This window comes from Macaca mulatta, chromosome 18 (genome assembly GCF_049350105.2).
Source record: "Macaca mulatta isolate MMU2019108-1 chromosome 18, T2T-MMU8v2.0, whole genome shotgun sequence".
Taxonomy (NCBI): domain Eukaryota; kingdom Metazoa; phylum Chordata; class Mammalia; order Primates; family Cercopithecidae; genus Macaca; species Macaca mulatta.
Window position 1 is genome coordinate 75,083,076 of NC_133423.1, and position 24,625 is coordinate 75,107,700.

The following is a 24,625-nucleotide window of genomic DNA, read 5'->3' on the forward strand; positions in this document are numbered from 1 at the left end:
CAAAATGTGTGGTACTCTAGGGCTTTTATCTCTTTACTCCTTACTTTTTTCAAGACAGATATCCTTACCGAAATACTTTACATTCAGTGGTGGGCGAGCTTTACGTTCTTAAAGAGTTTCTAGAGCTTTCAGTTGCAACCTTCATAATGGCCATTTCTCCAAGTTAAGAGACTGGGTTCTGGTCCCACCTCTGCCACATGCTAACGGTTTAACTCACTAAGTATTTACCTTTCTTGGTGTCTACTTCTTCATATGCTAAGTGGATTAAATGATTCTTTGAGCTCGGAAATTGTTATAGTTCTTGATAACTTATTAACATGTAGCAACCTTATGGGAAATTAGGCAACACGACCTTCAGTGGGAAATACGGACCACGTTATTGTGTGTTGTGTGTGAAAACTGTCCATGTGCTGGTGCTTCTTCTGAACTCCAAGAACAGGCTCTGGCACTGCCCTTGTCCAGGGATTGCCAGCTTGGGGTCTTCTCAGGGATTGGTGGAGGCATTCCCAAGGGAGCCAGATTTGCCAGGAGGAGTTCAAAGGGAGCAAAAAAGATGAACTCCTCAAAGGAAGAATTTTTCTTTGTATTTCTTCTTAAGGTGGAAGTGTAAAATGGGAGTGGGTATGTTATACTTTTATAGCTCAGTAATTTTTTTTTTAAGATGAGGCTACCAGGAGAGAACAGAGAAGAAAAGACACTTCGAAAAAGGAAAAGATGAGAGTCCTCCTTATGGAAAAATGTGTCTTGGGAAAAATTACAATACTACAGCAAGGAGGTAGGGAAGAAGCAGACCTCTCTCCTATATTTTTCTCCGGGTAACATCTGGTTTCAGCACACTGGAGGAAAACATAAGGAGACTGTGGCAGGGAAGAGCAGCCTGCCGTGGCTCTGTAGGTGTGTGGGATTTACGCCCTGACACTAATTGTATTTTACTTCTCTGATCCTTCCTCCTTTTCCTCCTCCTCTCTGTTGTCCTGGGTCTCTGCAGCTGTGTTTGTCAGGTCCCCAAACTGGCTAGCTCCCCACCTCCTCAGGGCACAGGGTGTCTTCCTGATTTGCTGTGCCCTTGGGGTGGAAGCTCAGGTGGGGTGTAGTTACTGATGGTGCTGGTGATGACCATCGCAGTGTTCTAACATAGCTTCAGGCAGGATTTCACAATGAAAAGCACCCCACAACCCTGAATAGATTTAAGGAAACTCTTTCCATAATTCAAAAGATCATTGTTTACTTTTGAATTAAAGAAAGGTGGACTTATTTAAAAATTCTCTGTAGACTTTCCTTTCCTCTCTTTCCCATCCTATGATCCCTCAGACAGAAGAGGAACGCCATAATAACTCGTTGCCTTTCCATAGGCGTGCTTTTCAAAGCACTTGGATATATAGTATCTTAAGATAACCCGATGAGGTCGGTAACACTGGGTTCTTTGCATTTTCCCCACATGAGCAATTCGGCACAGAGATGCCAAATAATTTGCACAGGTTCATATCTTAATAGAAAATTCAGAGTAGTGCCAAGACTAGAACCAGGAGAAATGCCCACACAAGCATGCCAGGTACTACTTCTAAGCCTCCATCACTGACAGAAATGGTACCTGCAAGTACTGGCAGGAGCGTTCTTGCTGACACGACTCGGACTTCACCATGGCCTGGTCCATGTTCACCGAGGCCTTCTGGTAAACCTCCCGGGCCCGGCTCACGGTGAGCGTGGAGGACCAGGCGCTCTTCTTCAGCAGCGGGGTGTCCAGGGTGACCGGCAGGTTGGCGCAGGTGGAGCACTTGACGTCGTTGTTGCTCCGGGAGGCCTTCACCGCCTGCTCGCTGATGGTGTTGTAGGCCTCCATGAAGTACTGTGAGGCCGAGCGGTCGGGGCACCTGCCCATGGTCATCACGCCCGAGGGGGTGTGGTAGATGCACATGTCACCATCCAGGTTGTCGTCCGAGCTCCACCAGCCGGGGGAGGTGCTGGGCCGGGCTTTGGGCTCCGCGCGCCGCTCCTTGCTCTTGCTGCGCTTGCCATAGCGCGCCGCCTGCGCCTCGTCGGGGCTGGCCTTGCCCCCGTTGACGCTGCCCTTGGACGGCCCCTCCAGGGAGTGCGACTTGGTGAAGAGCTTCTGGACCGAGTGCACCAGGTGGCGGATGCGGCCGGGGCTGTCGCTGCGGTGCTCCACAGCCGTGCGCTTGTACTGCAGAGTGTGATAGCCATCGCGGCTGAGTGGCAGCTGCCGCTCGAACTGGTCCAGCAGGTTGGCGGGGATGCGGTTCGCCTTGGTGGCCAGGGTGCGGGGCACCAGGGCGCACTCGTCCTTCAGCTCCTGCTGCGAGGTGTAGTGCCTGCGGGGGAAGGTGCTGCTGGCCAGCGGGTCGCTGAAGGGTCCCACGCACTCAGCTTGGAAGGAGTTCCGCTGGGTGTAGTACGGGTGGTCCGCGGGGTGGTGCTCCACCGGGCTCAGCAGGTAGGGCTTGCGGTCCGAGTGGTGCGACAGCGAGTCACAGGCCGAGTCGCAGGTGACCCCGTGGTGATGGCTGCGGCTGCCCGATAGCCCTTTCATTGCGGACGGGAAGCAGCCACCGGGGTCATGGACACCCGGGAGTCAGGTTCCAGACCCGTCTCGGGCAGAGATCTGGGGGAATGAAGAAGAGGGCAAAGTCGTTAATATTTCTCTTGGAAATTAGGTATTGCACTTTACAGGGTCTTGCTTTGTTGCCCAGGCTGGAGTGCAGAGGTGCCATCTCTGCTTCCTGCAGCCTCCACATCCTGGGCTCAAGCCATCCTTCCACAACAGCCTCCTGAGTAGCTAGGACTACAGGCAGACACCACCACCCTTGGCTAATTTTTCGTAGAGACAAGGTCTCACTATATTGCCCAGACTTGGTCTCGAACTCCTGGGCTCAAGCGATCCTCCCACTTTGGCCTCCCTTAAGCGCTGGGATTACAGGCGTGAGCAACCCTGCAGGCCTGGTATTGATCTTTTGAGGGTGCCATCTGCGACTGTGTTCATTTTTGGCAGAACCTATCAGTGTCCCTAAAACCAGCTTGAATTCATTATTGGAAAAGCTTTGTCACCTCTGTGGGGCAGGAAAGCTGACTCCGAAGCCTGTAGGGAAAGAAGGGGGAGGTAAAGCTAGAAAACCAGAAAATGGAAGCCGGGCGCGGTGGCTCATGCCTGTATTCCCCACACTTTGGGAAGCCCAGGCGGGTAGATCACCTGAGGTCAGGAGTTTGAGACCAGCCTGGCCAACATGGTGAAACCGTCTCTACTAAAATACAAAAATTAGCTGGGCATGGTGGTGGGTGCCTGTAATCGTAGCTACTGGGGAGGCTGAGGCAGGAGAATTGCTTGAACCCGGGAGGTGGAGCTTGCAGTGAGCCGAGATGGCCCCACTGCACTCCAGCCTGGGGAAAAGAGGAAGACTCCGTCTTAGAAAAGAAAAAAACCAAAAAAAAAAAAAAAAAAAAAAAAAAGAAAACAGAAAACTAGGAAAAGGAAACTATATTTTTAAAAAGGCAAATTGTTTTTAAATTATTTGAAAGAATAACTCTCCTCCCCTCTATGACCACAATAACTGGATGTATCTTTCTCTTGCTTCTTGGGTCTTACTTTTTGTTTCTTTTTCTTTTTTTGAGACGGAGTTTTTGCTCTGTCGCCCAGGCTACAGTGCAATGGCACGATCTCGGCTCACTGCAACCTCTGTCTCCCAGGTTCAAGTGACTCCCCTGCCCCAGCCTCTAGAGTAGCTGGGATTACAGGAGCCTGCTACCATGGCTGACTAATTTTTGTATTTATGAGGTTTCACCATGTTGGTCAGGCTAGTCTCTACATGTTAATCGTTAAAGATAGAACCAGAGAGGGGCTCCGTTTCTCTGGGAGACCTTTGCTGGTTCTCCTAGCAGAGAGAATTAGTTCCTGTCTTCTGTTTCCACCACATCTGAAACTCACTCCCCAGAACCTACAGAGTTGCTTGCTTCAGGATCTCTCTTCCAGCTTACATTCCTTGCCACCCAGTCTATTAGTCACCTTATGTACCCCCACCTAGTGTCGATCCAGCCATGTAAGCACATAATAATAGCACTCCATAAATGTGAATGAAAATGTGAGTTAAAAAACAAGATGAGCCAGGCGTGGTGGCTCACACCTGTAATCCCAGCACTTTGGGAGGCCGAGGCAGGTGGATCACGAGGTCAGGAGATCAAGACCATCCTGGCTAACACGGTGAAACCCAGTCTCTACAAAAAATTAGCCAGGCGAGGTGGCGGGTGCCTGTGGTCCCAGCTACTTGGGAGGCTGAGGCAGGAGAATGGCATGAATCCAGAAGGCAGAGCTTGCAGCGAGCCAAGATCATGCCACTGCACTCCAGCCTGGGTGACAGAGCAAGACTCTGTCTCAAAACAAAACAAAACAAACACACAAACAAAAAAAACAACAACAGGATGACTAACAGAAGCCAATGGCACCTCATATCTTTAGGATATATCTGTCTTCTGTTGCATACTTTCCTTTTTGAATTCTGTAGGAACAACTGCACCACACAAACAATCCCCCCAGGTTACTCAGAACGGGAAAAAGTAAAGATATGGCAAATAAATCAGAAATGTAGAGAAAATCTGCCCAGGTGTTTCTGTCAATCGAGGGTCAAGAGCTTTCTCTAAACAAACTGAGAGAACAAGTAAGCATGACTTGGCTAATTTGAGGATCATGTATCTCTTCTTCCTAGTTTAAGGTTTCTGGTTCAAGATTTATGCACAAGACCAGGTGTGGTGGCTCATGCCTATAATCCCAGCACTTTGGGAGGTCAAGGTTGGAGAATTGCTTGAGCCCAGGAGTCTGAGACAAGCTGGGAAAAATAGTGGGACCCAGTCTCTACGAAAAAAAAAAAAAAAAAAAAAAAAATTAGCTGGGCGTGGTGGCGCATGCCTCTAGTGCCGGCTCCTCAAGTGGGGAGAGGACTGCTTGAGCCCAGGAGTTTGAGGCTGCAGTGAGTTGTGAACGCACTGCTACACTTTAGCCTGGCCTGGGTGACAGAATGAGACCCTGTCTCAAAAAAAAAAAAAAAAAAAAAGTTAATAGACAATGGCAAAATGACCAAAGGATGGCCCTTGAAAAGTTCTTGGGGACATGAGTGAAGGGCCCCAGACCTAATAGCTCAGCCTCAGGAAAAAGTCACTCATGCATATCCCATGTAGGGTAGCTCAGTCCATTTCCAAGCTCGGATCTTCTGGAGCTTTAGTAACTAACAGAGGCTGCTACTCCACCAGGGCAGAGTATTTTCTTTGGACTCTAAAACAGTGTTAGAGTCAGTGCCTGACCAAGTTCCTTCTGACAGCCTGATTTTCTTTCAAGACTTCCTACAATACAAAAATTGCCATATAAAGAATCATCTTGGAAAGCCAACGTGACTCTCTAAAATATCACTAATGTCATTTCAGATATTCCTAGAGAGATAGATATATGGTTTAATTAAGAAACAAAACGTAGGGCTGGGCGCGGTGGCTCACGCCTGTAATCCCGGCACTTCGGGGGGCCGAGGCAGGCTTGTCACCTGAAGTCAGGAGTTCAAGACCAGCCTAGCCAACATAGTGAAACCTCATCTCTACTAAAAATACAAAAATTAGCTGGGCATAGCGGCGGGAGCCTGTAATCCCAGCTACTTGAGAGGCTGAGGCAGGAGAATTGCTTGAATCCGGGAGGCGGAGGTTGCAGCGAGCCAAGATCGTGCCACTGCACTCCAACCTGGGTGACAGAGCAAGATTCCATCTCAAAAACAAACAAACAAACAAACATATCAAACACCCACACTAGGCCTCACGAAAAAAGATTTTTGAGAGGCCAGGTCTTGTCTATTCCATGAGACATACTGCATCTGGGAGCTCATGACAATGCTGGCAATCTCTATCCATGCTTTGTGAAGCTCTTTCTTCCTCCTGTCTCCCAGTTTCTGGATTGAGCATTCAGGGATAATGCTGAAAGGTTTTCATCAGCACAGTCACTCAAAATTGCTTAGTCTACTAAATTGTGAGGTCCTTAAGGGTAGGGACTATGTTTCACCCACCCAGTATTTAGTAAAGTGTTATCCTAGTGTATAGTGGGAATCAAGTTAGTAGAATATTTGCTCAATAACTTAATGCATTAATGCAACATTTCCCAAAGTGGTTCATGTTGTGATTCAGGTAGCATCTGTTTAATGAAAACATGACTGTGTGGCAAAGGCCAGGCTGGGTGCGGCCAAGGAAACATACCCAATAGTTGGGGGGACCATTCCATCGGGGTGACCATTCCAAAGACTAGTGGTTTTCAGAGCAACGCAGGAAGCAGGCTGGTGAACATCTCCTCTGACCTGTATACCTTCGACTTCTAACTCTGCACCTCACTGGACAATATCATACCTTCTGCTGTTCTACCTGTCTGGAAGTAGTCTGGGGAGCTTGCCTGACCTGCTGACTACAGGATGCTTAGACAGAGGGCAATCTGCCTGGAGGAGAGAGAGAAACTGACTTTTGAAAGGACAACAAAGGTATTCAGGACTTATGATACTGGTGGATAAGGAAGAACCAATAGGTAAAAACATGTCCACTGGTGAGAGACTAATGAAACAGAACACCTTGGGATTGCTTTGTATGAAGTTATGGTCCTAAAAGTAGGCTGTGGCAAGGAAGAATGTAAGAGGGTGAGGTATGTGTTTTTAGCAAAACTGTGGCACAAACTAACTTAGATGCAAAAAATCCATTGCATAAGAAAGTCTCCCTCTATAAACCAGGTTCCACTGAGGACATTTTTGCCTTTCAAATATAGACGTAAAAAGCAAAAACAAGATTCTATTAGGATTAGAGACACATACTAAGTTTTATGATCACATATAGTAGAATCTCAATATATAAAATAATACGGGATAATATTTCAAACTTTCCTTCTCAAGCAGTTGAGTCTTGGGTAGATATTTTCTGCTAAATAAAATGTGAAACTGGCAAGAGCTGAAAACATGAATTATACATGTTTATTCCAAAATATACAAGATTATTTTAATCAGGTATTCAGTATTTAATTATCTTTAATATGTGAGCAACATTCCATGCAAGATGATGTTACCTGAGGACAAGCAGAGCAAACGAAGAGTTGTTTAAGGCCACTAATGATGATTTAAGTTAAGTGATGTAACCGATGATAATTTCTGTAAATTAATCATACACAGTGTGATTTTTTACTAAAATTTAACTGGGCTATTTTCAGCACAGGACAAGCACCTCTATTTTCTTGGAGGGTAACAAATTGCATCCAGAATAAATAAGCTAATGTTCCTCCTTCCTTACTTATATTTGTAAAAGAGATATTGAGATCTTGATCTGTTTTCTCTGTGATGTGGGAAAATAAGGTCATAAAATGGCAATAAACATTTCTAAATGCTAAATCTATCTTTCTGGTCAAGGCCAAATACACAACTTAATACCTTGGCCCTTTCTATAACAAATCTTACACTCTCTTCTATCTTGTCATTTTAAAATGAAAATAGGGGAGTTTGTGATCATAAAAGGGAACACATTCTGCGACTTCCTGGTGAGCAAGGGAAAATGATCTAAAATCCTAAGGCCACTGGCAATGGGTAGACAGTTGTTGGTGGCACCTACTGTGGAGGTCCTGCTCTTCTTTCTCTCATTCTTCATGTTCCTCTTGCCTTACTCTTAAACTCCCTTTCCAGCACATTTGTCTCTTTTTTCCCCCCTCTCCTAATTAATGTTTATAAGTTGTATCCATGGGCACCACTTGCTCCCACCTATGGTGTGACCAACAGCGTCATTAGAAAGCATTAATTGAACATCCCTTCCTTGTCTGCTGCTGCAAAGATGACCAAATGCCTACAGTGAATCCCTAGTGGCCAGAGGGCTTATGATATATTGTGAGAGCCATGTCATAAGCCCTTTGGCCACTAGGGATTCAGTGTATGCATTTCATGACCTAGCCATGAAAAAACGTGAAAAGAGATAAATAACAACTCTCATTCTTCTATGCATTCTTGAAAAAAGAGGATGCCAACCTCTTAATTAGACTTTGATGATAACAATTTCTGGAAATAGGGAAATTGCCTTGCAGGCCTTGTTCTTTGAGCAAGGATGGGGACTGTGGTCAACATGTCTTCATGAGGGTTTCTATGACTACCAGTGATTATCTCTAATTTTTTCTTGTTCACTGTGACTTCAACATTCTGTTTTATTATTCTTCTAAGTTCAATTTTACCATTGTGCCATGACTTCTGATTTTTGGCTTGGATAATTTTTTGACGCTGTTTGTGACCATGAGACAAGCTCAGAGTGTGAGATGCACAGTTTTTCCAGAGTTCCCACACCTGGAGCAGAATTATTACTGTCCAGATGATGACCAAAGCAAGAATAATCCAGCACTGTAAAGGACATTTTCAAGGTAGGTAATTTATTAGACCCAAGGAAAACACAAACACACCACACATTAGAAGATGCTGACAAAGGGGAAATAGTCTTGCAAAGCTGGCAAGTCCTTATTCCATTTTGATTTTTGTGCATGTCTTTATTTAGAGCTGCTTTTCTTGATTTTTCTTTACATGCAGAAATAGGAGCATACTGAAGGTCCTCCCCTGTCTTACCCCATGAGGAAGGACAGGCAGGCAATCACGACTTACTTTAGAAAGACAGTGGTGGACCCTGCCCAGGAGAACGGGGGCACTGTGTTCTTGTTTGAGGAGACATCAGGAAGAGGAAATCTCCATGAATCTTTTCAGGGTCAAGCTGTCTTAAATTTTTTTTTTTTGAATTTTTGTGGGTACCTAGTCATGCATATATTTCTGGGGTACATGAGATATTTTGATACAGGCATATAATGTTTAATAGTCACATCAAGGTAAATGGAATATCCATCACCTCAAACATTTATCCTTTTTGTTACAAACAATCCAATTATACTCTTATGGTTGTCTTTAAAAGTGCAATTAGATTATTATTGACTATAGTCACCCTATTGTGCTATCAAATACTAGAGCTTATCATTCATTTGGCCTTGCATCTATTTTTTTGTACCCATTAATCTTCCCCACTCTCCCACCTCAGCAGCACCCCCTTAACTACCCTTCCCAGCCTCTAAATAATCATCCTTCTACTCTCTATCTCTCAAGTCACCTTTTTGGCATCCCTCCACCTGCCTGAAGCTTGTCCATGCCAGGTTATAACATTCCACTAAAGAGAAAGAAAGGATTCTCTTGTTGAAAAGTACAAACAGCCCCGAACAATGACTACATTTTTCAGTCTGCCTAGATGTGCCTGGGTGACTAATGCCGGCTAATGGAATATAATTTGAAATGGCATGTGCAATTTCTGGAAAACATCTCTAAAGTGAGGGGCATACCTTTCTCTACCCTTTCCGGGTAAAGAAAAGCAGCTGATGGGACTGGGTGAATAGTGATCTTTACCTTGAGGTGGAAATTACAGTTTGAGGATTAGAGAACCAAAAGATAAAGGTTCTGACCTACAGTGGGGTGCCATACCAGCCCTGGATGTGCACCTCTGCATTTTGTTTAGTTGAGAGAAAAACAGACCTTTATCTTGTTTCCTTACCAAGTAAAGGAAAGGCCTGTGTTGGCCCCATAGGAAGCCAGAGTCCCATGCTATTGAACCATGTGGCAACTTTAGCCAAGGGCTCTGCAGAGGGAATATGTGTGGAGAGAGAAGAGACAAAATAGCTTACAGTTATTTTGCTTTCTGTAATTTTGTGCACTAAACTGTGCATCTGCACCTGTTCCTAAGTGAAACAGGTAGTCCAGGCAAAATCTTGAGATCCCTGGTGAAGCTATGTCAGGATGTAGCACTGTATTTGCAGGTGGTGGTAGTCCATTAGAGGAATTTAAACAAGACAGTGGCATGGTCACACTTGTACTAAAGATTTCTCTACCTGTAGTTAGAGAATACATGTGGGAGTGGGGAGGCGCAGAAAGATCTCAAAGAAGCAATGATTTCTTGCAAGAGCAGTTTATGAGAGAAGACTGGAAGAAAAGAAGGAGTATGCCAAGAGATGGGGACAATGTCCTGGCAAGCTACGGCAGTGTCTCCTGATTCAGGCCTCCTTGCCCACACATGTATGTTCCAACCACAGTCTGAACACATACATGACATTTTTTTTAGACAGAACAAAATTAATTTTCCCATTTACTTATAATAAATCCCAATTCTACAGAGATCGAGAATGATGAATGCCCAACAGACTGATGATTTTAAATTATTACTTTTTAAAATCAGAAAATGGTTCTTACTACTAAAAAATGAAACCATGGCACTTTTGGGTAAAAGTAAACAGAAAACGGCCAGGCTTGGTGGCTCACGCTGTAATCCCAGCACTTTGGGAGGCCAAGGTGGGCAGATCATGAGGTCAGGAGATCGAGACCATCCTAACATGGTGAAACCCTGTCTCTACTAAAAATACAAAAAATTAGCCAGATGTGGTGGTGGGCGCCAGTAGTCCCAGCTACTTGGGAGGCTGAGGCAGGAAAATGGTGTGAACCCAGGAGGCGGAGCTTGCAGTGAGCCGAGATCGTGGCCACTGCACTGCAGCCTGGGTGACAGGGTGAGACTCCATCTCAAAAAAAAAAAAAGAAAAAGAAAAAGAAAAGTAAACAGAAAACTTAACAGAGGTGAGAATGTGAGTTAACGTTGTCCAAATGCCTACCGTTTGGATATTTTCTGACCATCTGAAATTGTACCTGCTGAGGATAACTGAATGTCATATTCTTTCACTTTTCCAGGCTTCCTTACCTGAAGATTTTCATGTGTTGTATACTTAAAATTATACAAGTACTATTAGAGCACCTTTGAATAAGCACATTCTGAAATATACCAATTATATTACGCAGAGTACAATGCTGAGCCATTTTATAGATGCAGAATGTATTTTGGCTTTTCATTAACATTGATTGCTATCCTAATCATCTGCAGTTTGATTTCGTCTGTGAATACATCTGTCAATCAGTCTGCTCCTACAAATAAATGCCTTCAGAGGCATTTTCTTTTCAAAAGATATGGTATTGTTAAAAAAAAAAAAAAAACCAACGACTCAACTGAAATCTTCTCCAATTTGGTCACAGTAGGCAGCACAATTACAATCACCCGCGTCTCCATACAAAGCTTTTAAAAAGTGGTTTCATAACAGTTTTTGAGAATAAAAAGGTGGAAGGTAGTGTTCTTTGAGAAATGATTAATAGGTCATCATTTATATTGGTGGCTGAGCAAAATGTCGTAGGACTTAGGAAGTGATTTTTATGTGAAGATAATCCAGGCAGTAAACGATAACATCTCCTAATGTTATTTTGGACTGTCAGAGTTCAAAGGTGCCTGTGCTGACTCTACGAGACCTCGGAGATATGCTTCCTATGGAATTGTTCTTATTTGGATTTCCAGGAGAGGGTTGGTTATCTCGGCTAAATGGACAGATGAATTCCCCTGGGAGCCTGCTAAGAGAATGTGGTTACCTTGACCGGCCATGGACCAGTGCCCTTCAGGAGGTGCCGCAGCAGGGGGACTGCCTATCTTATGGGGGTACAATTGATGGGAGTAGAATATTCACAGAGAAGAGAAAAACCCATCAGTGTTTACTCCAAAAAAAGTTGGGAAAAACTTGCAAACTACTGATAAATCTAGGAGAAAGAAGCAATGATGACAGAATAAAGCCATTTAATGGTACCTAAAGACAGCCGTGATGGAAGATGGAAAAAACACAAAAACAATGACAATCAAAACAATATGACAACACAACTTGAAAAGAAGCAGTGGAAATAGCCTCTGATGAAGCCAAGTTATTTTTGTCCAGACTGCTCATGACTAGCTGAGTAGTCTTGTGAACATGTTCTGGCACATTCTAGACAACTTGTTTTACAGCCAGACTTTATATATACATACATGCATATACATATATTTACCTGAATCAAATTTTCTCTTTTAAAGTCTCTTTCTTTAAATGTTGTTGCTGTTCTCACCAAGTTTGCTGTACAAATCTACTTTCCTGAGTGCTGAGACCCCAAAAGTGCAGATACTAAGCCTGGTTGTGGTAGCTGTTTAGCTGACACCTGCTTTTGGGAATTTCTTCCCTACTCACAGCATCTCCTGATGACACTGTGGCCAGGACTGTTGAAGGCGATCACCACATTCTCTGAGCTGATGGAAAACTGGATTCAGGGGCATCCATGCAGAGCCTTCAATGAGCTAATGAGATGCTCACTTTGGGAAATTTAGGTGGGGATGTTCCTAGAATCACTGGACTCTGGTGAGCTTATCTTCAAGGTCAAGTAAAGGAAGGGCCCACGTCGGCCCCACTGGAAGCCAGAGTTGATGCTACTGAACTGTGGGGCAGCGTTAGCCATGGGCCCTACAGAGGGAGTGTGTGTGGAGGCAAGAGAGGAGCCAGTCATGGAATCCCAGGGAAAGACACAGACAGCACACAGCAGCTGCCTAATGGCCTTGTAGGTCTAGTTAGGCCTGGCTCCCTGCCCAGAGGGTGAGACTCTGTGGTCACATGCGGCAGAACCAGGGCAGGCCCACAAAACTTACTCATCCAAGTAAAGGGGACCCTCCTGCCCAGTGGGTAACTGCAAGCATACAGAACCTCCACCGCTGTGGTCTACATCTAAGTGGGGCCAATGTGAGTCAGTCTCTGAAGCAGCCCCAGCAGAACTGGCTAAGTTATCCTTATACAGTTTTATACCCATTTAAGTATTTATTGGCTTGGATACAGTATGCACGCTAATTCAGACTATACATACACTCTTTGAAAACTATCATCAATGCCTGCATGAGCGAGCAGTGGTCAGATACCATGTAGGAAGTGAGGAGGACAATCTCTGCAATCGGCTGTTTTCAACACCTTACAGAGTCTTTCTCTTTCAGTGAGTTTGGCCTGCCCTGACCTCTGCAATAGTTGCTGTTAATGGGAATTAGATTTGTAATTCCTCAAACACTGCCCCTTCCTCCTGCTTCCGTCTTCCCATCATTTTTAAAGTGCCTTATTCTGACTCTTTATACATCTAGGAATCTGACCCTTCTAACTTTTTTTCATTTTGGAACTGGTTTTTATTATCTTTTAGAATTCTATACCCAGTCTTAAATTTTAAACAAACAAATCCACATCCAGTCAACCTTCTGAAATATTTTTTTGCTGTGATAGAGAAGGAAGTATGATGACATTCATTGTTTCTGGATTAAAGTATTTTTGTTTGTATTAAATTTTATTTATTTTAGAGACAGGGTCTTGCTCTGTCACCCAGGCTGCAGTGCACTGGCATAATCATGGCTCACTGCAGACTTGAACTCCTGGGCACAAGTGATCCTCTCATCTCAGCCTCCCAAAGTGCTGGAATTATAGATGTGCACCACTGCACCAGCTTATTTCTGGATTAAGTTTTGGCAGATAAGAGTGTTGGTTTGTAAGGTATCAGCCAAATAGTCTTTGCCTGTACTGAGCATGAAGTCAAATCAGATCAATACATGTGACTTTAATTCAACAATTATTTATTGAATAGCTATTATTATGTGCAGTGCACTGGGCACTGTAGCAAAAATTGAAAATTTTTAACATTATACCTTCAAATTCCTGTCTCATAAATTTTCTTGTTCCCTCACTCCCACTTTTCCTGCCCTCTGATGGTTCTCATGATAGTTTATTCCATTCACTGGTTCCTCAGCTCTGCCCTCTTCTCCCATTCTATCCATTCCTGGTGGTCTTCACTTCCTCCCTTGCCAGCCTAGGAGAGACAGCAGGTCAAACATTTTTTTTTTTTTTTTAGCCCCCTCAGGTCCCTTGCTGTATGATCCTTCTACCTCACTCACTGTGGACAATATACACCAAGGACTGATTCCATTGTCCTTCTGTTTTTCCACACAGAGGCTGCTGAGTGTCGCTGGGGATGGGACTGGTGCCATGGCAAATTCCCAGCGTCCACTCTCGGCTCTACTCCCAAAGCTGATTAGGAATAGTATCATGGGTCTCCTGGTTCTGTTCCAGCTGTCCTAAGCCCTCGAGTCTACTCATTATTTCTCATCTAGACTTGGTTGGAAAAACAAAGTAGTAACCAATAAACGTCAAGTGAATAAAAATGGAATGGTCTGTGCCTCTAGGAATCATAACTAGATACCAGGCACGTGCTGTCCACTTTAAATGCATGATCTCATTTCATTGTCAAACAACCCAACGTGGTAGGGACTAATCTCTGGATAAGAAAGCAGACTTTTAAAGAGGAAATAACTTGTCTGAGATAATATATTTAGTAATTGTTAAATTTTTTTAGAGATAAGATCTCGCTCTGATGCCCAGGATTATAGCTCACTGTAACCTGGAACTCGTGGGCTTAGGGAATCCTCCTGCACAGCTGGGATTACAGGAATGTGCCGCCATGCCTGGACAATTTTTTTCCTTTCTTTTTCTTTTTTTTGTAGAGATGGGGGTCTCACTATGTTGCCCAGGCTGGTCTCCAGCTCCTGGCATCAAGCAGTACTCCTACCTCAGTCTCCCAAGGTGCTGGGATTAGCTCCTTGAGCCACCGTACCAATCCAGTTACTACATTTTGAACACAGCATGTTCTTAATCACTAGGCCATAATGACTGTTCTTATCACCTCTAAAAAACACACACACACACACACACACGCACAGAGTCTATTTCATATTGCTAACAGTATCATTTGTAATGTAATGTTTGTTACCTGATTATGCCATTCTTTCACTTTAAATTCTTCTCAGACCCTCTATACTTTTTCAATATAACTAAGACTTTGAATGTGACTCAAGGTGGGAGGTTTCCTGACCTGGCCTCCATCTGCCAGACAGCCCTGTCTCCCCATCCCATACTCCACACAGCTCAGCTCCAGTGACACTGGGCTCCTTGTATTCTTCCCCACATGCCACATTCCCCATTGATTCTGTGTTTCATGCTCTCTAAGATACTCACTTCCAATCTCCGTACAAATTCTTATTCCTTCTTGAAGAGTAGGTACAAATATAGCCTCCTTCTTAAAATATTCCCTGACTAAAGGAATCATGGAAATGATAGGCCTCATCTAATTTACAATCTAGTTGAGAAAATAAATCACATAAACGTGAACAATCAGCAAACAATACAAGTCAGAATCTAATCAAGTGCTAGATTGTATGGTACATGTCGCATATGTAATGCACCAAGTAAAAGGCTTTGGAAAAAAAGAAGTCTAGAAGATGCAAGAGTTAAGGAGTGAGAAAACATCTCAATTTAGGAGGTGTAGCTGGCTCAGAGCAGCATACTCTTCAAAGACAAGGTTTTTAGGACAGCGTGCAATTCCTGTTCCATATTTTGTTCAAATCTAACCACTTCATTTCTCCTCTGGCTTTATATATATATGTATATAAATATATATAAAATATATATATTTAATTTTTTTATAGGTTTAGGGATACAAGTGCAATTTTGTTAGATTGTGTAGAAGTAAAGGCTGGGCTTTTAGTGTAGCCATCCCCTGAAAAGTGTACATTGTACCTATTAAGTAATTTCTCATCCTTCACCACCCTCCCATGCTTCTGATTCTCCAATGTCTGTTATTCCATTCTTTATGTCCATGTGTACACATTATTTATCTCCTAAGGGAGAACATGTAGTGTTTAACTTTCTTTTTCTGAGTTATTTCACTTAAGATAATGGTCTCCAGCTCCATCTATGTTGCTGCAAAAGACACGGCTTCATTCATTTTTATGGCTAAGCAGTATTCCATGGTATATATATACCACATTTAAAATGCAATCATTGCCGGGCATGGTGGCTCATGCCTGTAATTCTAGCACTTTGGGAGGCCGAGGCAGGTCGATCACCTGAGGCCAGGAGTTTGAGACCAGCCTGGCCAACATGGTGAAATCCCGTCTCGACTAAAACAATACAAAAATTAGCTAGGCCTGGTGACGGGTGCTTGTAATTCCAGCTACTCAGGAGGCTGAGGTAGGAGAATTGCTTGAATCTGGGAGGTGGAGGTTGCAGTGAGCCGAGACTGCACCACTGCACTCCAGTCTGGGCGACAAGAGCGAAACTTAATCTCAAAAAATAGTAATAATAATAATACTAACTCAATCATCTATTGGTGAACACAGGTTGACTCCATGACTTTGCAATTCTGAATAGTGCTGTAATAAACATGAGTGCAGGTATCTTTTTCTTTAGGTAGACACCCAGTGGTGGGATTGCTGGATCAAATGGTAGTTCTACTTTAGTTCTTTAAGAACTCTCCATAAGTTTTTCATAGAGGTTGTACTAATTTACATTCCCACCAAAAGTGTATGGACATTTTCTCATTTCTCCATATCCTTGCCAGCATCTGTTATTTTTTGATTTTTTTAATGATAGCCATTTTGACTGGTGTAAGATGGTATCTCACTGTGGTTTTAATTTGCATTTTTAATTTGCATTTTTCTGATGATTAGTGATATTGAACATTCTTTCATATGCTTATCAGTCACTTGTATGTCTTCTTTTGAAAAATGTCTGTTCATGTCCTTTGCTCACTCTTTAATGGGGTTATTTGGTTTCTGAAATTGTTGAGTTGCTTGAGTTCCCTGTATATTCTGGATATTAGTCCTTTGTCAGTTGCATAATTTGCAAATATTTCCTCCTATTCTGTAAGTTGTCTGTCTGAGTATTTCTTTTGCTGTACAGAAGCTTTTTAGTTTAATTGAAATCCCATGTTGTTTTTTTTTTTTTTTGGTTGCATTTACATCTTTGAGGTCTTAGTCATGAATTCTTTGTCTAGGCCAACATCCAGAAGAGTTTTTCTTAGATTTTCTTCTAGAACTTTTATACTCTCAGGTCTTACATGTAAACCTTTAAGCCATCTTGAGTTAATTTTTGTGTACACTGAGAAATAGGAGTCTAGTTTTCATTCTGCACATGGCTATCCAATTTTCTTAGCACCATTTATGGAATAGGATATCCTTTCCCCAGTGTATGTTTTTGTTTACTTTGCCAAAGATCGGTCATTTCTGGGTTTTGTTTTTTGTTCCATTGATCTATGTATCTATTTTTATGCTAGTATCTTGCTGTTTTGGTTACTATAGCCTTGTTAGTATAATTTGAAGTCAGGTAATGTAATGCCTTTAGCTTTGTTCTTTTTGCTTAGTATTGCTTTTTGCAGTTTATGCTCTTTTTTGGTTCTATATGAATTTTAGGATTAAAAATATGGAATGTTTCATGAATTTGCATGTCATCCTTGTGCAGGGGTCATGCTCATCTTCTCTGTATCATTCCCATTTTAGTATATGTGTTGCTGAAGCGAGTACTCCTTTTACTTTTTTATTGCCTTCCATTTCTACCTCTGATATGATCTTTGATGATACTATTCAGATGTTGGCCAGATTGTCTGAGAGCTACAGACTTGACCTCCTCATTTGGCCCTTTCAACTGCTCTTAGATGTTAAGCCACTAGCCTATGTAAGGGAACTATACGAAACAGGCATTTATACTTGCTATGGTTTTTACTGTCGAGACGTTGCCTGTCTCAGCAAAGATTGACTTCTGAATTTACCATGTGGTAAATTCCTCTCAGGTGTCAGTATTAACAAAACTGTGTGCTTACCAACTGTCTTTAATCGTGCAGGTGCTATTACTCTTGTAAGATGAGCATGTTTCCACTTCGAGCAGTGCGTGCTCCACCAGCTTGAATACCAGGAAAGTTATCAGGAAAAGCTATGGCAAAATCATGATGGTTTTAGTACTTTTCCATTTTTATTCTACTATCATTGTATTTCCCTTGGGTGTTTATTCCATACACACACACACACACACACACACACACCCACCCCACAATCTCATAAACCACTTTAATCCCTTGTGGAAACAAATTGTAGTAGAGGTAGCAAATCTATATCCAGATACCTCTGTATTATGTAAAATATGTCAATATGCTTTTTCCCTCACTTGATATCATCCGTTGACTGTTCTCAAACTCGAGTGTGCATCAGAATCAGCTCGATGTCCCCAAGGCACAGATGCATTCGATCAATGTTAGCCAAATAAATACATGAATGGGAATTTTCCTGCTCGGGAAACAAGCTATGTCCACGGGAAAAGTTTGATAATTTATAAGTAAGATGACTATTTTTGTACTGGGAATAATGCATCGTTAGTGCCGGCACCTTGCAGAGTGGAACCATTGTGCTGATCAGGAAGGACTGGAGCAGCGGCTAATGAAGACCGCTAAAGCCTGCTTTGCTGTTTCATCCACAGCACACAGGCCGCATCTGTCCTGGGGCTCATTTGTCCGTCTTCCGCCTCCTCCGCAGTTAGAGTCTCCTAAACTACAATGGCAATGATTGAAGAAACTGTGGTTGAAAAGTCCACACCAAATTCTCTGTATGTCACTGAAGACAAGGACATTTTGTATAGAACCTGGCTGCTAATCCACTCTTGTCATGAGGGAAGATTTTTTCTCTTTCTGTAGTGAGCAACAAGGCCACTCGGTAAGATACAGAATTATCTAACTAGTATTTTTGAATCTAGAAAAATACAAGCTTTGCTTCATTAATGGGCTTATTACATGTATGTGCTGAAAACTTGATATATGCTCCTTCTCATGCTTGCAAGTGTGACATGGTTTCTTCCCTTTTCACAGATGAAGAAAGTGAGGTTCATGGAAGTTAAATAACTTGCCCACAGGGCACAACTAGTAGGCAGCTAAGCTAGGACTTCAACTGAGGTCTGTAAGACTTAAAGCACCTGCTCTTCCTGCTCCTCAATAGCTTTCCTGCTAAGCACCAAGAGACTCTAGGCTGCCAGGAACATCCCAGCAGGGACCACTGTCAATCAGTGGATCTCCACTGTCTTTCAGACTTTCTTTTGAAGAAAGATTTAGCTGCTAAAGAAAAGATGAATATACAAAAAGGATAATACTACTGTATTTCATCATATTGCCTCGTTTTAATACAAGAAGACTCATCCAGCTTAAACATTTGATGTCTAAGAAGCTAACCAGCAAGCTGCCCTCTGGGAATGCATACCATCAGGTATGGATCAGTGGTCCTGAGATCATGTTCATAAATCAACAGCTTTGTACAAGCTGTCAAAACTCAGAACATGGTACCCCAAAGTATGGCACCTTGGTGTGCCGAGTACTATGGACTGAAGGACATCGGAAAGGTCTCAGAAGCAATGTCTCTTTGACTTTCTCCCAACCCCCTGTGTCTCACCTGTCCTTCTCCCATGAAGTGAGTCATGGCAACCAGAATTCCTCTTTCCCAAGGCGTGTCACAGAAACTAGAACCCTCTCCTCCAAGGGAAGCCGTGAAACCCAGAAAGGTCACTCTGCCTTCCCCCTTCTCCCTTGAAGACCTTCATTCCAGAGGGGCCCTGCCCCATATTCAGGAGGGTTACACAAAGAGGTTAAGAAGAATTTCAACAGTCAGGCCTTGCTAGGTTCCCTGCTCAGTTTGTCAGCATTAGATCACACCCTTTAGTCCATCACATTTCTACACTGCTGTCCATTCTTTGTCAAACCGAAGAATAAAAAAAGCTTTCCTTGGGTCTTAGGGTCTTCATTTCTGAGGAGTCCCATGTTACATAAAACTTTGGTTACCTTCATTATGCTTTTCTCTTGTTAACCTGTCTTTTGTTATAGGAGTGACCATTATGATAGGTGAGGAAATATATCACACATTTCTGCCCCTACAAAGCCAAAAATGTTGGCTTAGGAATGCTGCTAAGCTCAAGGCCACAGCTACTCACAACCTTTTATCTCCACTACCAAGACCTGTAGATACAATGTGAATAATTTTAACCTTGATGTAGAAGTGAGCCAACGCAGACAATAACTTCTCAGATATCCACAAATGCTAGTTACTAGCATCCATGTATTCTTTCTTTCCCCAATAAATATTTATTCAGCATCTACTAAATGACAGGTGCAGTTCTAGGGAACAGGGGTTCAGTAGTGAACACAATTCCAAAAGTCCATGGCTTCATGACAATTACATTCTTGTGTTGGGAGACAGACAATAAACAAATATATTGTGTATAAAATGTTGATGATGGTATCATGTCTTAGGTGATGGCATATTAACTGCCTTCTGTAAGTAATCTTTTATAAACTCTTTGCTGACTTGGAGGCATTGAAAGTTTTACAAAAATATTGGCTTATTTATTAAAGAGGAAGTATGGTAAAATTTGCACTCATTACAGGTTGAGTATCCCTTATCCAAAATGCCTGGGACCCAGAAGTGTTTTGAATTTCTGATTTTTTCAGGTTTTGGAACATTTGCAGTTTACTTTCTTTACAGGTTGAGCATCCCAAATCTGAAATTCCAAAATGCAAAATGCTCCAATGAGAATTTCCTTTGAGTTTCATGTTGGTGCTCAAAAAGCTTTGGATTCTACAGCATTTTTGATTTTTGTATGTGAGAGGCTTGACCAGCAATATGTTCCAGAAAATATTAGAAAAATGGATGTGTCTCTGTGGTAAACCCTGTCTTAGGCATCTTACATGTATTATCCCACTTAATTATCACCGCAGGCCTAGGAAGCAGGTACTCTTACTATCTTCATTTCCCAGAGGAGGAAAATGAGGTACAGGAAAGTTAAATAATTTACTTGTAGTCAATCAAGGAAGTCAGACTCCAGAACTCACAGTAGGCACTGCTACACTGTCAATGACAAAGTTGCCTTTGTCACTCAACACAATGATGGGATGTTACCAAGGTTGCAGCATATGGCTGCATAAATTGCACACAGCACAGCTGGGGATGGGGGTAGTAAGCCGACCTTGCTTGGTGCAGCAGATCTGTTGCTTTGCTGTCACTGATGTGCAGTTAGGCAATGTCCTTTAACTTGTATATACCTTAACGTAAGCATAAGAAGAAGACACCAGAGAAAAATCATGCTTTTCAACACGAACTAGAAATAAAATTATTCATCTATTATTATTTTCCAATAAGACAATAATTGAAACCATGGAAGCCATGTATATTCCAGAGACATGTACATAGGCTGACTATATACATCATCTACACTTTAGATAGGCCATTTAAAGTAAAGGATGCTTGCAATTTGGAGGAAATATGAACTTCTCCATACAAAATGCTCACACCTCTCAGCTTAACCTGGAGCTTCCAATTTCCGTGTGGCCACTCCTCACCATCTGCTTATGTTGGCACAGGGTGGGAGGCAATTCACTTCATTCAGGGAGGCGTCCTACACTACACTTATGAGCAAAGACCTGCAAGCCAGGTGAAGGAAATAAGGAAGCGGAAATGAACCCACAGTAAACACTTCACTAGGTGGCGTCCCATGGGCAATCTGCATGGACGGGTGTTTGTCTAGCAACCCCCACCCATGGCCGCTTTTCCTCTGACTGCTGGAGGGGTTTGCTTCCTTTACCCAAATCTGTGTCGGGAAAAACTCCACTGAAGTATGGTTTTAAGTTTCTTCTCCCAGACAAATAAACAAGCAGCCCATATTCCAGCAGACCAGATCTGAGTGAGAGCAACTGACACTGGCAAAAGTGGCCATGGCCAGAATGAGTGGTACCTGTGTCAGTCGGAGAAGTGGCTTTGGGCAACAGCAGGAATGTTAAAAGGATGTTACCTGAAGGAAAATCGTTAATTTCATATTTGAGGAAACCTTTTGGATGCTTAGGGAATGATAGTCAAAATTCGGGCTGCTATTGCTTTCTTATTCTCCTTACACTCTGTATCCAGGTTTGGTCCAATTTCAGAAAACATCCTTCCCATTGCCTTGAATTTCTGTCTAGTTTCCTTCTACCATAGCATCTTTAACCAGAAAGAAGGCATCTTCTCTTACTATCCCACTTTCCGCTAGTGTGAGCTTAGAAAGGTATTGATCTCTCTCTCCCTCTCCCTCTGTTTTTCTCCTCTGGGGAAGCTTCTTCAGCTCTATAAATCACAAGTTTTCCTGCTAAGACCTTTGGCATATAGCTGGCTGCTACTTCACCTTTTTAAAAACATGATCAACATCCTGTGTCCTGTTAGAATTAGGTAACTTAACCTTTCTATCAAGGTTGATTTTTGTTTAGACCCTGGGAATTGCTCTGCTTCATGGCATATAGGCAAAAACAAAAAACAAAACAAACAAAAAACCCTGAAGAAATAAATTGTGGAGAAAAATGTTTGTAAGTACAAATATGAACTCTGCAGAAAGGATTGGAATCCAGTAGCAGGTAGACATGCTGTACGACTGGACCCATAAGTAATGGAGGACCGTACTGAAGAAATGTACTCTGTACCCCAAAGTTTATAAAATAATTGAACAGGGGATGTGGAAAGGGAATCTGATATTGGCAACACAGCGTGTCTCTCCTGTGAGTTGCTGGAAGTTTGAGGTGACTGATGACAATTCTGTCTGCCCTGATAACCAACATTGTTGTTTCTCATCAGCTCCCTCCTCAGGACCCCTGACTATCTCTCCACTTTCCAGCAGAGATATCTGTGTTTCTGGGCACCAGTCCCTTTGGAAATAACACTTTAGCACCTTTTAAACATTTGCTTCACTACTGAGTAGTTATTTGCACATTATTCTGTCTTCCCTCCTAACGAGAATTCTTTAACAGTCAGACTTGTTTGCTCAGCAGCTACCCCAATGCCAGGCACAGAGTGAGCGCTCAGTAAACCCTGAATGAATAAAACAAAAGGAGGGGAAGAAAGCCTGTCAGCTTGTAGGCTCACTTTTGTGTCTCATAAATAAATGGATGCTCCAAGACTTGTAAAAGAGGAACATTATGCCCTTGGGATGCAGGAGAAATCACACATGATTGTGTTAGATTAGATTGGGTTGTTTAGAGGAAAAAAAGAATTTGGCCTCAGAAAGCTATTTTCTTCAATGTGGGAGTTTGATGTAACAGAATCCCGCCTTTGGATATTCCTTATTTGGTTTCATGTACTGATAACAAAAAGGACAAGGAGAAAGATATTTAGAAATGGTTTATAAGATATTCTGTCCAAGCCACCTTGCCTCTCCTATCACCCCCTCAACCTTGTTATTTTCCTTCCTCTAGGATGATCTTTCTAACTTCCAAATCTGATCATGTCCCTTCCCTGCACAAAACGGTCTCTATTCTCTTCAAAATGATGACTAGAACCCTTGCGCAGTGTGACAGCCCCTTGTGGCCTTGCTGTGAACGCCCTCCAACCTCATCCCTCCTCCCTTCTGCCGCACCCTCAAACCTGGGCTGCAACCACCAAACGACCTGCAGTGCTCCTTACCCACCCTGGCTCCCTGTTCTTTATGACTTTGAGGATGGTGCTTATGTCCTCCAGTTAAGCGATGCCCTTCCCTGCCTACATAGCTCCTACTCATCCTTCAAAATTTAACTGCTCCTCCACCCACCATCTCTCGTTCACTTTTCACGCTGAGCGCTGTCCAAATCTAGTAAGGCTCTGCAGTTGTCTCCTACGCTCATTTCCTTCCTTCTCGTCCTCTCTTCTCCCACTGTGGGGTGACCACGGTTACACATAAGGACAATACACTTTCTGCTTTACACCCAGTCCACTGCTTGTCAATAACAAGCTTTATAATCTCTCAAAGATATAAAAGCTGAACCACATGAAAGGGCTGTGGAGTTGGTTCCCTAGGGATATTGGCCACCCTGCTGCTGGCTGTGAGACATGTGACTGCTAACCTACGTCAGTACATAGATGTGGAGAAGGATCTGACACCTGACACTCAGTCCCCTACGTCCTCATGGGTGTCAATATTTTACCACCTACATGGGGTATTTTCACTTTACTTTAACATTTCTGCTCAGTCTAAGAAATCACCTCCTCCTTCATTGTGTTTTTCAGAAAACCAAGTGGGTTATTACATTAGTTCTGAGCAATGAGAGGGAAGCAATCCGTACACATGGGGTGGAAATTAAATGAAATCCTAGAATTAGGATTTAATTCCCAAGTGAGAATGAGCTGAAGGAGAAGCCTAATAGGAATGCCTCAGCCTCTCAGTTGGCCAATAGAACCCTAAGGTGTCTGTGGTACCCTGAGATTTTTCGTCTTGCACTTTGCAACATTCATTTGTGGGCTTGTCTTTCTGCTCCACCAAGCTCTCAGAGAATAAAGTGAAATGCATGTCTGCCTTCCCACTTCCCAGCACAGTAGCTGCCTAGAGCACAGAACCTCAATACCAGCATTGAATTTCACAGTGAGAAAGTTATTTCCATTTCCATTCTCTTTTAATCCTTTTAGTTCAGGCAGAGCAGAAAAAATTGATTGTGTGTTTTGAACACTCCTTTAACATTTGTTTTTCATCCCTTTTAAGCAGGCTTCAGTGGGCACAGTATCTACCTGGAAATGAGTAACCTGCTTTGTTTTCCTTGTTGTTTTTTAATGGTCAATTCCCTCCCAAATGGCAAGGCAAATGGAAGTAATATCAAGTTGCTTTTAACAAATGTATTCAAATAAAAATAAGTCTATTTGTGGAAAACTAGTAAAATATAACATCAGTAGAAATGGACTTGGCCAAAATCATGATGATGCTATATAAAGGATGGATGTTTAGAAAACACTGGCATACAGCAGGTGCTCAATAAATGTTCATTTGATGGATAAATGAATCTCTCTTCCATCTTCTCTCTTCTTTCAATTTCTATAAGTTTTACAATAGATCTGGTTCGGCCTCAAA

The 24,625-nt window shown here is 42.7% G+C and overlaps 1 protein-coding gene, 1 long non-coding RNA gene and 1 other non-coding gene across 4 annotated transcripts in view; 1 reads left to right on the top strand and 2 right to left on the bottom strand.

The window, feature by feature from the left end:
* The window catches only part of DLGAP1 (DLG associated protein 1), a 968,455-nt gene that overhangs the window by 368,925 nt on the left and 574,905 nt on the right, over positions 1 to 24,625 (bottom strand). For both annotated transcript variants that reach the window (XM_028838188.2, XM_028838186.2), the window contains exon 5: positions 1,592 to 2,620. In XM_028838188.2, the coding sequence (XP_028694021.1) occupies positions 1,592 to 2,548 (957 nt within the window). In that variant the 5' untranslated portion in view covers positions 2,549 to 2,620. The remainder of the gene's footprint in view (positions 1 to 1,591; positions 2,621 to 24,625) is intronic.
* LOC144329438 (uncharacterized) overlaps positions 1 to 24,625 on the top strand; it is a 161,126-nt gene that overhangs the window by 36,859 nt on the left and 99,642 nt on the right. The window lies entirely within an intron of this gene.
* LOC114673929 (U6 spliceosomal RNA) lies at positions 17,180 to 17,286 on the bottom strand. The gene has a single exon (XR_003724767.1). It is a non-coding gene; the product is annotated as a U6 spliceosomal RNA (small nuclear RNA).